Below are 18,218 nucleotides of genomic sequence, written 5' to 3'. Positions count from 1 at the left end.
AGTGACATGTGGAGGTCCATAACCATCTCACTAATAGTTGCACTGGCTCTGGGCTCAGAGGTAAGTACACAGACTGTGTAGGTTGCATAACTTTTGTTTTCACAAAGTAGTTGTTATGCATGTTGTGTTTCAATCTAATGGAATGGCATATAAAACTGAATTAACACTGCAAAAATTCTTTGGAATTGACTGTATTTACATGGACTTAAGTATCCCGTTATGGTTCAGTGATTGAAGTTTGTGAACGTGATTATCATTCACTGATTTCTGAAACCCGGATAAGCCCTCATCCTGTATTTTTGACACCCGATGTTCTGCGATGCCTCTGGCGTGTACTGTATATATGGTCCAACAGAGACGCTATCTCATTTAGCAGTCGATTTTAAACTGTCTAGTTTGCGTAACGTGATTTCTCTGTAAAACAGATTTCTCTATGTTCCATGTAAACATCACATCCAAACTATGATCAAAATTCACATTTGGGATACTAAAGTCTGTGTAAAATATCGTTGCAGTATCTCTAAAACATTTGGTGTAACATTTCTGTAGGTCTCCCAGTCTGAGGATGTGGGGTCATTGTTGGCTGTTGAGATCACGGAGGAGGATCAATTGAAGAATTACAGTGGCAATGCCAATGCACTCAGAATGTCTGAACACCAGATCCTAGCCGCTCAGTTTGAGTGCTACTTAAAGATAATCCATGATCCGCCACGTACGGAGGAAGGTGAGAGCATCACACTCGCTGCTCAGTTTATCAGCAAATATTAACCATCCAGCTGGCTTTGTCATCTCTTCTTGAGTTATCAACACATTTAGTTTATTTTAGCTCTAGGGAAAAAAAATAGGGATGAGTCATGACTTTTTAATATTTTTTACAGATATCAAAAAAATTAGTAGCTGTAGTTTTCTGTGGGGGAGGCTTGTGTTCCAGAGGAACATGCAGAGACGATGACAGCCAACGAAGGGTAAACATGGGAGTTTTCCGGAGCTGCAGGGGCGAGGGGCGAGGCTGCACCCTGCTGCTGTGTTGGTTTACGAGAAAGTTGATGTTTGTATGGGTGAGATGAGATGTGACAGAGTTTTTCCTCAAAGTAAGCTTGATGTTGCTACTATGACTGGCGCTTGTTATCGACACAGATGCTTACTGAAGTGTGAGCTGGATAGAATCTAGGAGTTTCTAGATGAATGTTCTGAACTGACCCAGAGGCACAGATATTCAAAGCCACTGACTTTCTCTCTCTTATGGGTTTAGCAGGTGCAGACTGGCTCTGGAAATGGTTTCCATGGAAGGCGTACATTACGCGCTAGCAAGCTAACATTAGTATCTGGTGTATCTAAATACAGCCACGCAGAGCTGCTAACTAGCATAGCGCCGGGTTCTTGTGAGCATTGACACAGTATGACCCCAGCGGGTTTCATATTTGTGATGGAAAAATACTAAACATCTTATTAAATACAGCAAGTGCTAACAATGTTTCAACTAGATGAGGCTTTACATAGGAGCGTTCGTAGTGGTTCTGTCTATTAACAGTTCCCAGTGTGTGTACACATTAACAGACAGAGAGGGAGAGAGAGAGAGGATGTGAGTCTGAAAGAAAGGAAACTTGGCCTTTGTCTCAGTGGCAGAGCCTGTTACTCTTGTTCACCACCACACTGCCTTTGAAATGTTATTTTGTGCTCAGCTTCCCAACACTATGAAACCTGGTACCTCCAGGTTTCCGTGTATTGTTGACACAGGTGGCAGTGGTGAGACACTCGGTGCACACGTAGTACAACCAACTGTAGCACAACACAATTTGTTTTGTGTGTGTATATATATATATATGTGTGTGTGTGTGTGTGTCCTTATATAAAAGAAACTCAGATATTGTATTAACAGTTTTGTGATCAGATATTTTTTTATTGATATTAATAATCAAATAATGTCATACAAGAATCAAACAAACATGGTCGTTACCCCTGTCCCTCACCCACTTCAAGAAAGAGAAGTAAATCAGGGAGATAAAAACAACAGCAACAACAAAATAACAAAGTAAAAAAAGAATTAAAAAAAACTAACTTAGTTGCTATTCACAATAGCTTTAAGTTTAAGTTATCGCGTTATGAAACACGCTGTTCTCTTGGATTACGAACACATGCTGTGGAAAGTTTTCTAATAGATGACATCAGGCAATGTCACACAATAATTAAAAAGTGCATGCGATATTAGATGTTAAATCATATTAATTCAGTTGAGATTTTAAGGGGATTTAAAGTAGAGCCCAATTATCCTTTGTTAGTCAAAAAATAATTATTACGATTGATATATCACGTTATATTCTTATCATTTATAAGTAAAGTACATGTACTGTCAGCAAAATATACTATCCAAAGTTATGCGTATTGGCTCAGTTTAAGTCATATTAAGTCTGTTTACGTCAGGTTTGGTTGGGGTCTCTCTGAGAGCCTTTGAGTTTCGATATAAAATATTGCTGGGAGACGATTTCCCATCATAGCAAATTGGACCCAAAGGATTAAAACTGTGGCTTTATGGGTGCTGGGTGCATCAGAAATATATATCCATTTTGCATTGAATTTGTAAGACTGTGAAATTTAGAAAATTCATATGTTATGACTTTGGACAGTGACTTGGCAGCACGGTGGTGCAGTGGTTAGCACCTCACAGCAAGGCTGCTGGGATAGGCTCTGGCCCCCCTGCGACCCTTAACAGGATAAGCGGTAGAAAATGGATGGATTGATGGATGGATGGATGGACAGTGGCTTTTTACATTCGCCATCCTAAAGATGCTGTAGCTGAAAACAAAAACAAAAAAATGTGTTTCTGTTTCTGCTTTTAGGATTTAAACGTAGTAGCATAAGAACTAATTAGTTAGCTAGTAAGCTAGGATGATACTTCAACTTCAGTAGCTGAAACTCACACGTCAACAGAATCTGTAAAGAATATAAAGTGTCTGGGAATTAAAACACAGTGCCAGTTTCACATATAAACACAGCTGATAAGATGTTTAAGCATGAGTGAATTGAGATGGAGTGAATTGTGGTGTCCATACTGCCCTCTGCAGGTAATTACTGCAACCGTACGTGGGACGGTTGGCTGTGCTGGGGGGACTCATCTCCAGGGACTGTCATCCAAATGTGTCCTGAATACTTTCATGACTTTGACCCTGCAGGTGAGGATATAACACACACACACACACACACACACACACACACATAAATAATCCCACGGGGCAACTGAATGGTCTCCGAGTGATCATTTCATATTCAGCTTAAAATAAAATGAAATATTTCTTCAACAGAAAAAGTAACCAAAGTGTGTAATCCTGATGGCCAGTGGTTCCACCACCCAGAGAGCAACAGAGTTTGGACCAACTACACCCAGTGTCAGATCTACACCAAAGACAAACTCAAGGTGGACATGATGCAAGTGTAACACATGATGTTCAAATCAGGCGTGTCGTGACTGGGTTTCTCTACTGGTTGGCTTCTTGTAAAAGTCTTTTTTCTTGTAGTTTCCCTTCTGCTGCTGTGTGCTGAGAACTTCCAGTAAAAGAATCAATGCATTTTTTTCCTTCTCTCTTCAAATTCAGTGATATGATTTGAACCGACATCAGCAACTCCAGACGGATGGCTGACAGATGTTGCTATGTGATAATTGACACTTGCTTTGACATCATCAGCAGTGCGTGTGTACTGCAAACAAGCCCCGTCCCTCGTGCTTTGCTCAAGTAACTGCTCTGCAGCTTCGGTTCTGTACATAACATAAAAAGTATAACCAGGACGGATCAAAGCTTAGCAGCAGAGGACTTGTGATTTGCAAAAAGATTTTTTTACGTGTAATTGGGTGATTTCATAGTGTTGTTAGAGATGAAGTGTTCCGTTAATGGAGATGAAAACTCCATTATCATGAGAAGTGCGCTTAATTTACGGCAGCTTCATGCAAAACAGGCATGCAGCATCCGTTATATAATATATATCCAATATCTATCCACTAAATATCATCTTCATCCCATCTGTCAGTTGACTCTACAGTTCACTAAATACCAAATGGAGTGCCTGACCATTTCCGATGTATTTGCTACTCTATGTCGTGTTCTCTGCTCGGACTCGGAGATGGAACGTCACGAAATAAATGACATGGCGGTCGAAAAAATTTAAGCATTGACTATTTGGATTGTTTTCAGTCTCATTTCTGCTTTGGAATTTAGGGATTTGCACTATTGGGTGAAAGAGAGTGGTTTGAAGTCGTCACTGTGACCATTTTTCAGCATGATACTTTATAGACCAAAGGATTCATCGACTTATTGTGAAAATAATAGTTGCACCCCTACACTGAGGTAAAGCGAAGCGTGACTCACTGGTTGTAACTCTTGATCAAGTTGGCAGATCTCTCACTTAGGCTCCTAAACTGTTAACATCATCAGACAGATGCTGAAATCAGTGCGACGTGACATCATTACAATTCAGCATCGTGTCGCTGGGCGCCTGATGTAATCGTCGATGCACGAGGAATCGACTGTCTGAGTCTTTGCACACCGATCCATCAATCACTGAGTTTTTGTCACATAATTTATACGAAGCATCCAAATTCTGGCCATTCAGGAATCACTTTGCTTTCTACTTTTCCACAAAAGATTTTTTTTCTCTCCAGGGGCGTTAGATTGATGTTCTTTTTCTGCGTTGCTACGCCTGTTTGGCTCGGATGGTTGGCAACTCCAACCGAAACACATGAACAGAATGAATGAATCAGCTGCTCTGTCCCTGCAGTTCGCCATCAGCCTGTACTACCTTGCCATGGTGGGTCACGCCCTCTCTATCATCTCCCTGATCATCTGTCTCATCATTTTCTCCTACTTTAAGTAAGTCCCTTATTTCTCGTGGAGATTCTGTGTGTGTGTGTGTGTGTGTGTGTGTGTGTGTGTGTGTGTGTGTGTGTGTGTGTGTGTGTGTGTGTGTGTGTGTGAAAGTCTTACCAGCAAAATGGAAAGAAAGAAGAGGGTTTCAGCAGCTTGTCTATGTTATGAAAAATCAAATCAAAGCAATTGATAGAGAAACTATAAATCCAGTTTATGTTGAATATTGTTCGGTACAAAAATAAAATACTAGTCTAGAATATTAGCGACTCATAAGCTTATTCACTCGTGTGGTGCTCTTTGTTTTAGGGGCAGGAACATGGGATATTTGACATCACAAAACATTGAAGCCATCCGCTATGTCATGCTATGGTCTTTTATCTAGAGCACTGCTTGTTGAGAACAGTTGTGAAGCCAACCAAATATGCCAGCTGTCCAAATGATTGACAGCTCGCCACTGCATTTTCAGGGGCAGTTGAGACAATCAAGGAATGCTGCTCATTTACATACAGATAAAACATTATAATTGGATTTGAATCAGGGAACCTGTCGTTTTTCTCGTTCATTTTCAGGAGTCTTAGCTGCCAGAGAATCTCCCTCCACAAAAATATGTTTGTCTCCTTTATTCTAAACTCGATCGTCACCATCATGTGGCTGTCACTCACTGTGGCCAATAACCAGGCCATCCACGCCAGCAACTCTGTGAGTCATCAGATTATAATCTAGATCCAAATAATAACTAAATTGCACTTCTCCTGCACAGTGTTTTCCATACACATGAGTTTTCCTGTGCTGCAGGTGAGCTGTAAGGTTTTGGCTGTACTGAATCAGTATACGTTGACTTCCAACTACTTCTGGATGCTGTGTGAGGGAATCTACCTCCACACTCTCATCATAGTAGCCATCTTCGTCGGGGAGCAGCAGCTCTTCTGGTACTACGTCCTGGGATGGGGTGAGTCCGGATGCAACACACTTTTGGTTGGCTCTTCAGTCCAGGTTACTCCTGTTTTGTGCTTGGATTCTAATTAAACATCTTACAGGTTTATAATCGCTGCGAGAAAGATACAAACGGACCGCAGAGATATTTAATCCTACGTAGGATAGAGTACCTGACTTGCTGTGGCTCGTGATGCCTCATGAGTACCACTTTGAGTGAAGAGCTACTGCATTAACACTGTTTTCAAGGTTAATAACAAATATTTTACTCTCGGATTTGTGAATGTATCTGCTGTTCTGTGTAAGGAATGTAGGTTTTTCTTTGCAAAGTAGTTTTCAACACAAAAGTGTAGCAGCGTATTTCCGATGTCCCCGTGGTTAGATAAGTGGGCTTTTCATGAGGAACTCTCATCCAGGCTTTCAGGTGTTCCTATGTTGGCCGCGTGAAACCAGCACTTGTGCTTTAATAATGGACTGTTTTATGTCTCTCTTTGGCTCAGATTTCTTTATATCTGCAGGTATAGCCACCCAGTCATGCACATGTCACCTTGAGTATTAAAGCAACTCTTCACCCTTAGAGTGTATTTTGCCTTTTAAGTACCGGTACTCGATTAACGTGTGATGTTTTGCTCCTGCATCATTTCTTTAGGACTCCATAAAGCAGAAAGAGACACACATGAATATTAAAGTACATTTTCAAAACAAATACAGTAAATTCCATTGAATCGTCTCTTCCCGAGCCTTATAATCGTCAGAGTTTACTGGATCAGTTTGAGACTGAATTTAATGGTAAATTCTGGAGGCTGTAGTTTGTGGTGCTGCAGAACTGTGTCTTAATATTTTGTCAACTAATTTATATTGATTGGGGGGGGGGGGGGCAGTTCAGCAGCACCACAAATGACAGCCTCCAGAATAAACATTAAAATAAATCAACATCTCTCTGGAACAAATCCTCATCATGGGAGGATTTATTGCAGAGTCCCTGTACTACACTGCAGTAGTTTTAACAAACTGTATGTAATAGGGGCGGCACGGTGGTGCAGTGGTCAGCGCTGTCGCCTCACAGCAAGAAGGTTCCGGGTTCGAGTCCCAGCTCGGGCACAGGATCTTTCTATGTGGAGTCTGCATGTTCTCCCTGTTCCTGTGTGGGTTCTCTCTGGTATTCTGGTGTTGGCCCTGGACCTGGCCTGTCCTGTCCACCTCTCGCCCGTATCCGCTGGGATAGGCTCCAGCCCCCCCCCCCCCCCCCGCGACCCTTAACAGGAATAAGCGGAAGAAGATGGATGGATGTAATAGGATTGCTGAGTGAGAGCATATATGAATTTGTGAGCTTTAGAGGAAGGTGGATTTTAATACTTTAAGACTTGGCCAGAGATGTCATTACTTCCTGTTTATGCTAAGCTAAGCTAATCTCCTGTTGGGTCCAGCTTGTTTTTGAACCTTCAGAAGCAAATTTGGCAGTATTGATCATTTCACCCTTCAGCAAGAATGTATTTTTTTTTTTCAAAATTGCCAAAAAATTCAGTTATTTCTTCATGCCAAGGGTTTTGGCTGGAGGCAGCCTGTGTTTTTTTAGGGTCAGGTATCCCACAAATGTTCACTCAGACTGATGAATTGATATTGATAGTCCGACGTAAATCTCCAGTCTGATATTTCTGTCTGTTTCTGCACCCCAAAGGCTTCCCCATGGTTCCTGCCATCACGTATGCTGTTGCGCGTGGGCTTTTCTTTAATGACAAGTAAGTAAGATGTTGGAAGCGGTTCATCTGGGATGTCATCGGTATAGTTTTATACAACCGATTATTTACTTCTCTTGCCTTTATCAGGAAACCCAAATCAAGATCGTCTCGAAATATTAGCGCTTGATTAGCTATCTATCTATCTATCTATCTATCTATCTGTCGATCTATCTATCTGAGAAAAGTGTTTCTAAATATTGTTACTTTAATATTTTGTAGGTATTAGGAGCCTTAGCATGTAGCGTCCCGTAACATCAACATCATTTAAGACTGAGTTGTTCTTTGTTGTATTAACGATTGGTTATTGAGTTTTTCCACTAAGATCTCAGGCCTTTTATGTTTCTGTGCAGATTAAAAAAAAAAAAAAAACGTGTGTGTGTGTGTGTGTGTGTGTGTGTGTGTGCGCGTGCGCGGTATGACAGGTGCTGGATCAGCGCTGACACTCACCTGCTTTACATCATTCACGGGCCCATTCAAGCTGCACTGCTTGTGAGTTCATATTCATAAAAGCATATTTGATCCACATATACTGTCGATTACTATTGGAGATTACTATCAAATGAATAATAGCTCTATCCTTAAAACTCAACTTTGTGACGCTAAAAGGCATTAACAGAGAGGACTTCTGCCTCAGACTAACAGTGTGAATATCCTACCTATGCTTCATGTTCTCCAGAAACCCTGATGATGTGTAATGTCAGTCAAATGATGTAATTGGTTATTTCCCAACCCTAAAATTACCCCTAAGTATTCACATGCAGTTTTTTGAAATCCATCATGGCTGTTGACTAGACATAAATCACTCAAGACGACAGACCTCATTCACACAATGATGCTACGCAGGGACACGGTGACCTGAAGAGGAGCTGAGGATCAAACCCTCTGATTAGTCGACACCCACACCACCTCCTCTGGAAGTACTCCAGTAGATAAATATTACTACACTTTTAAGTGTACTTGCCATTCTGAAGACCAGGAAAAGAGACAAAAAAACCAAAACAAAACAGGAGACTAGTACATTTGTGAACATGACGTAGTTATAGTGCCACCTTCAGGCTGAGCCTCGTAACTGCCGTGACATTAGAAATGAACAGATTTCTGTGTCGATCTACCCAGGTGAACCTTTTCTTTCTCCTGAACATTGTTCGAGTTTTGATCACCAAACTGAAGGAGACCCACTGCGCTGAGTCCACCACCTACATGAAGGCTGTGAGAGCCACCCTCATCCTCATACCTCTGCTGGGGGTACAGTTCATTCTTTTCCCCTGGAGACCAGAGGGACGCATCAGCCGCGCCATTTATGATTTCTTTGTAAACATCCTGTCTCACTTCCAGGTACAGATTCTTCAAACCATTGTTGTTCAAAAATCATAAATCTCAGTTTTCTGTTGCTTGTTTGAATAACCAAGAGCTGCCTCCTTGCCCCTTGTTAATGCATTTGGAGAACTAGTCAGGATCATTTCAAGTATAATTTGAAAATAAAAGTGTCCGAAAAATGTGAATATGAACTAAAAGTTTAAGAAAGTGTATTGTCACTGTTTACTTTGCAGGGACTCCTGGTGGCCATCATATACTGTTTCTGCAATGCTGAGGTGTGTTCACAAAAATATTGATGAATACTGGAGAAGCAACGCAGATGTGTTTTTATCCGTTCGGGTGGGACAAAATATTGAAAATCAAAAAAAAAAAAACTCCTTCTTGTCATTTTTGTCTTACTATTTTGAGGAGCCGTTTATTGGACGTGCGTTGAAGAGGATAAGACTACACTTTCATTTTAAACTGACACAGCAATGCAGTATAAATACACGATTCCTGTGTATTAGGCATATTTCTAATTCAGTTACACAAATATTTTGGTGTATCATAGATAATTTGATGTGCAATTTATCAATTATGCGCAGTATTTCTCTGATACTACGTTCCCACCCCTACTAGAAATAAATAGTCATATGCAGTATTCTATGTGTAGGGGCTACACAGCTATCCGGTGACATCATTTGCATGTTATAATTCACATTCAAATCAAGAAAAAAATGACCATAACATCACTTTTGGCTTTTGAATTGATCTGCGTTTTACGTATATTGACAAATGTAAGAGTGATTTTTTTTTTTTTCCCATCCAGGCTCAAGCAGCGCTGAGGAGGAAATGGATGCAGTGGAAGTCCGCCTGGGGGACCAACAGCCACTTTAACTACCACACCAACTCCTCCATCACCGAAACCAGCCGCGCCACCATCAGCTTGGATCCACATGCTGTGCCTTTTAAAAAAAAAGAAAACATCCTATCCCGTGCGGCACCAAATGACAACAGACAGGAAAAGAACAGCAAGACTTTCAGCAATGGGGAGGTGGACATGCTGAAGCTGGAGACCACTGACATCTGACAGATCTGAAAGCCACGGGAGAAACGCACTTACACACACACACACACACAAAGAAACAGAAAAGACTAAAAAAAACAACAACAAAAAACAGTTGCAGGGAGGTGAGTTTTCAAATTTTAAAAACTGTTTTGACAGTGTATGTATCGCACTTACAAGGCAGCAGCTGTAGTTTTTGGGCTCATATGAAATAATAGGGTCACAATTATTTATATCATGGTTTTGTTATCCTAGATTATCTTGTTTTTCTGTATGTTTTCCCTTTTGCTGGAATTTATTTCAGCTATTTTTTTGTTTTTCTAGTTTAGATAGGTGCCATTTTTTGATATCACAGAAGAAAAAGTTTGTGTTTTCGCGTAATTTTTTGCCTTACAAAGCTTCCACATGCTTTATTCGTGTACCACTGTGACCAATGGATGGCAACGCCCACTGTGATCGCACATTTGTACATGCTTTGGTTTGAAAAAGATCCATTCGAGATGTTTTTTTTTTTCTTCAGAGATTGAATAGCGCTCCAGATTGAGGGAATTGCTGTGTTGACAAGATAAAACACAAAACATGGTTTAGAAATGAAACAGAAATAGTATTTAGTGTCAGAACAAGTATGGTAGTCAGAGGGTTGAATTAAGGATAAAATACAGAAATATTTCCAGTTGAAACTGGATGTATAATTTGCAGTAAAACCGGAATGTGAGTTTTAAATATCAGGCAAGCACACAACTAGCAGCTAAGGCAGGATAGTTTTATCAGGTCAAGCTAAGGGGCCAGTTAGCCATCGTTCTGCTAAAAGCTCAAGGTTTCTTACTTGTTGTCATCAGTAATTTATTGAAAATCATGACCTAGCATGTGCTGCTACACTTATTTCATGTCACTGAAATAGGCTTAGATTTCGATTTAAAAAGTTATATTCTTAAATAATTGCCCTGGTCAAAATGTGTTACTTCCTCTTTGCTTATTGACAATTGCCGGTTTATAAAAGTGGATCATTCCAGGGGAAAAACGATGAGAATAAGCTTTTCTTTTCAGTCGGTATTTAAGCAAAGAAAAACAGTTGCAAATTCATCTAGTTTGGAATTTTTAACAGGAGATGTTCTGTTGAAGTCTAAAGCAATCTAAATTCAATCATGACGTAAAACAAAACAGTTAGCTGTCTTTCCTTAGTTGGCTAGCATAGCACTAGCTATCATCAAGGTTCTGCAGTTATGCTGAGTTGCCTTTAAATGGCATGTGATTAAAACGCATGAAACAAAAGCGTACTTGAATAGGACAGTACAGAAGCGTGGTGCATTCACCCGAGGGAAGAAAATCCCCTCCTTTTCTAAATAAATGAAAAGTTTCTCAATTAATTATTTGTCAATTAAGCCCAAGTATTTTTTTCAATGGAAAAATGTAACTCGCCATTTTAGAGAAATGGTCTAAAAGTTATGTTTCCCATGAAATCTCATCAATTCAAGAAAAACATGTTGTTTTTTCATCCCCATGTGAATGCAATACGCATCCGAATAAAAGGAAAAAAAATAATAGCTGATTCCATCAACAACAAGGCAGACGGCTCAACCTCAAAGGGTTAAACTGTTTATGTACCCTGTGTCACTGCTTTCTTTCTTTTCACCATTCAGAGAGTAAGGCTTAAAACAGAATTCCGATTTGTTTGATTCACAACAGTTCTGCACAGGCATACATCAAGATTCAACAAAAGAAATATTCAGTCACCGCAGTATGATTGCAAGATACATTTAGTTCATGGTTGCAAAGTTATCTTGCTAATTTCAAGGTCCGTGTGAACAAGTTGGGTAGACATAAAGCAGAGGCCATGCGTCTGTAATACTGCGTTTCAGTTTAATTACATCAGACTACAGAAAATGTTACATGAAGTGATAAAACTGTAGATGAAAATACAGATGGAGGTAAATGCTTAGGATTAGACAGGAGTACAGTTCACATGGTTCAAGATTGTTCCACAAAGGGCTACTTTTGAGTATGAATGTTCTTATATCTTTTTAATGTTCTACTATTATTGTTGTAGCTGTTCCAATTGGCTTTTTTTCTTACTGCTTCTTCTATTGTTACATTTTTTTTTCCAATTGCTCAAATATACTGCCAAGTAACAAAAATTGTTTTATAAATTTTCCATTGCTCGTATAGCTTGTATGTACACTGGCAGGCTGTGGCAACTCTTCAGGTTCCACTGGAAAACTGATGAACATGAATGAGCAGTAGATATATTTTAGTGTACTTCAGGGTAAATAGTGGGAATGCAAACACACCAATGTGGATACAGCAGGATACGCTAACACATGGTCACCCAGAGACACCAAACATGAGAAGGTTCTGATAAAGAGCCGTGGTTCTCAGCTGATTCGGCACAGGAACCCAACCCTGTACACTTGTGCCAAAGCATCGAGGAAACAGATATCATAGACGCACTTGTAAAAGAAATATGAGACATTCCAGTAAAATAACAAAAGAAATGTACAATTCAGTGATATTATTGTGTTGCCTGTATATTTAATAATGATAGCCATTTATGAGTGGAAATAAAAGTTGTTTAAATGTAAACCTATGGTATTCACTGGGTTATATTTCAGACTGATAACTCTTCATGTGTGTCATAGTATGATGGCCAGGTTTATAAATGACTGTTTCCTGTGTGAACTGCTTCTCACTGCACATTGCCATTATACATTCATCTTTTGAAAAGTCCAGAGAAAAATACTGTCCTGGGTCGTTTTTGCTCATGTAATAAGTTTCATCAACATATATTCAAACCATGCAACAATCCAAACGCATATTTAGGTCGTAGTTCACCCTGCACTAAACCAGGGAGTTGAATTGAGAAAATTGCAATTCGGCAGTCATTAACATAATAAATTGTATCATTGCTTTGTAGTCTTCTAGTGAAATCAACCAGATTACATGTATGCAAAAAAGATTAAAGGCAAAGAGCCTCTGTCAACGTCTGAGCCTGTTGATATACTGCTCCATGTAGCGGAAAAGGATGAGGTCCCACCGAGATTTGAACTCGGATCGCTGGATTCAAAGTCCAGAGTGCTAACCATTACACCATGGGACCAGATGGTACCGCCTTGCCGGCTCATTTGTTTTTAAAATTCATCATGTCCCGGGCAAACGTGTAACTCCTACATGTGTGAACGTGGATACGATGAAGTGTGGAGTTAAGCGTCGTAGCACAGTAGTGCTCGACAAGGAGGAGAAGATACGTTAGCTAACCTACGGTAGTACGAGCTAATGTTAGCCCGACTTTGCTAACTATTAGCTAGCAAGAGTATCCATGTTTGTAGTTACAGGACTGTTCAACGATACACGCTACACATACTGGGTGTTTTGTTTTGTTTTTACCACTAAAAGGCACTCAACAAGAAAATATATCCGTGGATAACGTGAATAAAAGACATTTCAGCGTTACTGCCACAAAACTCTGCCCGTACGTGTTGGGCTACACACCCCTTCCTTACTTACTCAGAAATCTTCAAACTGACCAAAAAAAAAAAATAGAAAATGAAATGAAAAATGGGCGGGGAAGCAATAATAATAATAATAATAATAATAATACAAAAGGAATTATAATCATTTTTCCTGATTTGGTTGAGGCCATCTTGCTTGTAGTAACAAGGATTTGCCACGTGGAAGCAGCAGATGATTTCTACATGCAAATTTGTTATTTTCTTTACATTCCATCGCAACTTTCAAATTACAAACATGCAAGGCATTGAAAAAATTACCCCGATAAAAAAACACTACCTGATTGCAAACATGCGTGGGATCACAAATAAAACTTAAACAATTAGAAATGAATTAGATACATAAAAAAATACACTAGATAAATAATTTGAGTTTACTATATTGCATTGTTTTATACATATTTTCATGCAATTACTGTACAGTGCATCTATCAACCACTTGTTGTATCTATATTAAAAGGCAGTAAAACAACACACTCATTTAGGTTGTTTAGTGGAAATTGTCATCCTCACCAGTAATCTCAATGTTATGCTACCTGTCTGAATTTAATGTACAATAACGTGTACTTGCGTATTTATTTACATGCAAGTATTGCGCACATTACTGTAAAAACATTCAAATGAACGCAGCCATTGAAGCTTTGCATTAGAGACTAAGAAATTGTAGAATTGTAGAATTGTAGAAGAAGCGTGATTATTTTCCCCCGTTGTGCAGATGCAGATAATTATAGCGCTCTCTCTCTCTCTCTCTCTCTCTCTCTCTCTCTCTCTCTCTGTCAGCTCCATCCATCCATAGCTTAACTGAGAGGTTTTCTGAGGATACGTTAACCTGATGTTCCGCAGCTTAGTCCATACCAGCTGCTTAATGGGCACACACACTCAGCCCTGTCATCGCAATCCCAAACACGTGAGCAGACCCCTCCCACTTGACCCGACAATCTTTTAGAGCCATCAAAGACCAGTATAGATGATGAAGCACGCACGCACGCACGCTGATGCACAAACACACATTTGACCAGCAAAGAAGAGTTGATAAATCAATGGAGCGGTGGACTTGGGACGCTGGAATGTGACTGAAATCAATCCAGCGCGATGGAAGGCTGTTGGATGTACAGAATGTTACTGCCGGCTTAACCTACACTAGAAGTAGGTCATCCATACACATAGAGAAATTAATATTGTATGGCTATCTGATTTCAGGCTCCCTGCAACCTCAGGAATTATAATTATTCACAATGATCCGTAACAATCAGTTCTGTTAAGAACACGCCAACAGCAAATACCGTTTTTTTATGTTTTTGTCTTATGTAAACAAAAGTTGACAAGAACTGTCTATTTACATTTTGAAAGTAGAGTATCATATCGCTCGGACAGAATTATGACATGTCTGAAGGAAATAGCGAAGCAATTACAGCAACTAAGAATAGAACTGAAATGTGAACACAACCTCGGAGCAGGACGGTATTGCACTCCGAACTGAAATGAAATGTTTCCTTACTTAAGATAATCTAATACTTGTCATCAGGTATCCTCACGGGAGATGGATGAAGTAAAGTGTCTAACTTGGTGTGTACAAGTGTCAGTATTCCAAATAGATGCACAGGATTCCCCTTGTCCTGCAGTCACTAATAAAGGTGTTTTTCTCCCAGCTGTAATCCCAGTCTGTCTACTTTAGGTTAAATCCTATTTGGGAAGGGGGATAATCTCAACTTTTGCCTCAGTAAAGTTGGTCAACAAACAGACCCCAGATAAGATGTATTACCTGACATGCTAGGGTACATGCTGCAGAGACGTGTACATGCAGGGATACCAATGACAGTTTGAGTAAATTTGGATTTCCAGTTCCATGTTTTCCTTTAAAACGTACCTATTTGTGAGAGTATTTTGGTGTATAATGTATTCAGAACTGTTTTCTGTAACACAATGTTGTATTATGTATTTCCTATGTTTTACATCTTTACAGTGCATGTAGTATTTTAATTTTTGAAGTGATTTCTCAAGGGGAAAAATAGCACAAAGTCTTACAAGTATATTTCTGTAATTTCTAATCAAAAGAATAATAATAATCAAAGCAATAAAACGATCACTTAGCAAGTATCATCTCAGTAGGATCCTATGTTTTGCTTTTCCTATTTGGCTGTGGGTCACTGTTGTTCAACCTAAACCTAAAGACTAAACCAGTGGTTAGTTTTACAATTATAAGACAGTGTTCACAGAAATACATCTTAACAAACCGGGGTCGTCTTATATTTGATACAATACGGTAAATAAATCGAACTTTCTATAAACAGTTCAAAAATTCAATAAAAAACAGACACAGCCTTTGTTTCGCACCAAAATACAAGTTTGCATTATTTATGTTAAATTATGTCTTTTTTCATCCTCCACTGAAACGAGCGGCGAACACATAGAAACGCAACTGATAGTTGCTACATATTCAGCACCGATCCCAAACCAAATGTATATAAAAGTGTGGGTCGGAACATGTTGTGTAAGCAGAGCAACGTAATGAAGCCAGGAAAACAGAATGTAAAGTGGGTACAATATGGAGATGAGGTGCAAACATTGGATTATTAGCATTAGTCCAGAGAAGCCACTGATTAGACTAATTGCAACACCATTTGCTGCCACAGTTCCCTCTCCTCCTCCTCCTCCTCCTCTTCTTCCTCCTCCTCTTCCTCCTCATGTCATATGTTATTTAGCTCACTCAGGAGAAGCCTCTTCACCTCTCTTTCCTCCAAAAAAATTCTGACTTATATCTCAGTTCCTTGATGGAAATATATTTGCCAGACTTCATGCAGGATAACATCCAATTAAAAGACATATCCTGCTTCTGCTCAATTCATTTATTCCATCCCAATACGGCCCGCTGCAATTTCAAGTCGCCGGAAGGCAGATCGGTGTCAAAACTCCATTTCAAATTCAATATCGTGGTGACGCAGACATTTCCTGCTGACAAATTCAGTTCTACAGACACAATGAAACATTTTAGTTTGGTGTAGATCTTTCAATAAATCCCACCATGATTATTTCGGTGGGATTTTCATTGAAAATCAGAGTGATCACATAACAATTTAAAGTTTCCTCCCATAAAGTTTTGCGACGACAGTCAAAAATAATCATAATTATATATTTTGTCTTAATCACACAGTTGCATTCGGTTTGATAATTAAAGCCTGGAGCAATTTAGATACAGGCGCAATCATGCCTTACAATAGAAATACTTTTTTAAACCTTTGTTGGGGGGGGAGGGCAGACGGTTTGCGATTCACTTTAGTTTAATGATTGAATGGGATCGATTCAATGTTCATGACGTGAATTCTTCAGTCATACCTGGAAATTGCAGACGTTGAGAGCAAAAGCAATTGCAGCAGCTGCAATCACAGACTGGAAGATTAAACTAATAGCAGACTGACCGCTACAGCTCAAGAAAATTACAGTGAAGAGGCAAAATAGATAAAGGAAACACAAAAAAAAAAGTGATTCCCCCCCCCCCCCCCCCATTGAGACGTGAAAGCCGTGTTTTGAAGGTTTGCGGTTAAAGCGTGATGGGAATTTTGCCAGGCTCGTTTCCTTCTCAACGCTCAAGTTGGCTGAAATGGATGACCTTGAGAATTTTAACTGCTCAATTGTCCGAATTGTTGTTGATTTATACCAGTGATCAAATTGGTTTTAGTCTCAGTAGGCACAGGATCCCATCTAATGGTCATTAGTGTCAATCTACATGAGTTATCAGTGTGATTACTCTCTCTCTCTCTCTCTCTCTCTCTCTCTCTGTCTTTTCTGGATCAGTTTGAATGTGTCTGGCTCCAGATTTGTTGTTGTTCACAGGGTTTCATACAGGTACAGCATCCTTTGAGACTTTAATTACACTGGTTGATGAATTTGAGACTTTATAAAAAGATATTTTATACAATTTTTTCCCTCGTTAATCCTCAGTCTCCATTAGCTTCCGGCAACAATTATGAGGCTAGTATTTTTTTGAACATTCCATGTTCAACAAGAAGTCACACAGGGATAACCCCCCCCCCCCCAAAAAAAAAAGGCTTTGATATTTGATAGTATTTAACGGGGACTACTTGAAATCCACAGAGTCATTTTGAGTGAAGTCTCCCTTGAATCACCGTAGTTTAGTTTGGCCAATTCATTTTAAATTTATTTAATTCATACGTGGTTAAAACATAAGAAAAGTTGCCTATGATACTTTTTTCTTTGAATATTATTCTCACATGGACACATTGAACTAAATCAATTAAACCTGTGTTTGCCTGCTATTACACAGCACAATGGAGCAATCCAGTGCTTGTTGAGACATTTCAGGAAGGATAAACAGAGACCATGAATACCCCCTCTTAGCGAGGCTTGATATATTAAATTAGTGCTTCGATGGCAGCGGTAAAACTATCCGTATTTCTTTTATGACTGATCTAACTGCTCTCCATCATGGCCAATCCATCACACCCACTCCCAGACACACCACAGATCACTTTCCAACAGCCCCGCTGTCATAAAGAAAGTTATAGAACATAACTTTTACCGTTCACTGTAAACCTCTCCCCAGCTCACCTCAGTGTGACAGACATCGATCAAGCGCGTTTTTTTGTTTTTGTTTTTTTTTTTAGCAGACCTACAATACCATCTGGCTATTGGGTTTCGATTACATCATCCACCAGTGACATGACAGCGCTTTCTGCCAGGCGCAGCTAATGTGTGTAAAATCTGCAATGAGACTAGCTTCTCTGCATGCCCCATTTGTAAATGAAGGCCTCATTTGTTTATAAATCAATTCTTTATTTAAAGGCAGCAGCTCGGTAGCAGGGGGTCA

General features: G+C 39.6%; 1 protein-coding gene and 1 non-coding gene across 2 annotated transcripts in view; one reads left to right on the top strand and one right to left on the bottom strand.

Moving 5' to 3' along the window:
* The window catches only part of calcrl2 (calcitonin receptor-like 2), a 28,054-nt gene extending 15,472 nt beyond the window's left edge, over positions 1 to 12,582 (top strand). Inside the window, exons 2-13 of the mRNA XM_086214093.1 lie at positions 3 to 60; positions 550 to 724; positions 3,063 to 3,170; positions 3,300 to 3,412; positions 4,768 to 4,859; positions 5,426 to 5,555; positions 5,652 to 5,805; positions 7,468 to 7,528; positions 7,951 to 8,017; positions 8,645 to 8,863; positions 9,079 to 9,120; positions 9,654 to 12,582. Coding sequence (XP_086070219.1) covers positions 3 to 60; positions 550 to 724; positions 3,063 to 3,170; positions 3,300 to 3,412; positions 4,768 to 4,859; positions 5,426 to 5,555; positions 5,652 to 5,805; positions 7,468 to 7,528; positions 7,951 to 8,017; positions 8,645 to 8,863; positions 9,079 to 9,120; positions 9,654 to 9,914 — 1,480 coding nt within the window. The 3' untranslated portion in view covers positions 9,915 to 12,582. The remainder of the gene's footprint in view (positions 1 to 2; positions 61 to 549; positions 725 to 3,062; positions 3,171 to 3,299; positions 3,413 to 4,767; positions 4,860 to 5,425; positions 5,556 to 5,651; positions 5,806 to 7,467; positions 7,529 to 7,950; positions 8,018 to 8,644; positions 8,864 to 9,078; positions 9,121 to 9,653) is intronic.
* A 330-nt stretch (positions 12,583 to 12,912) lies between these two features.
* trnaq-uug (transfer RNA glutamine (anticodon UUG)) lies at positions 12,913 to 12,984 on the bottom strand. Its single transcript has one exon. It is a non-coding gene; the product is annotated as a tRNA-Gln (tRNA).
* Positions 12,985 to 18,218: the final 5,234 nt, after the last annotated feature.

This window comes from Aulostomus chinensis, chromosome 9 (genome assembly GCF_037954235.1).
Source record: "Aulostomus chinensis isolate RoL2024-O1b breed Wild chromosome 9, RoL_Achi_v1.0, whole genome shotgun sequence".
Lineage (NCBI taxonomy): Eukaryota > Metazoa > Chordata > Actinopteri > Syngnathiformes > Aulostomidae > Aulostomus > Aulostomus chinensis.
Note: the sequence above shows the minus strand (reverse complement) of the source record. Positions and strands in the feature narration are given on the sequence as shown.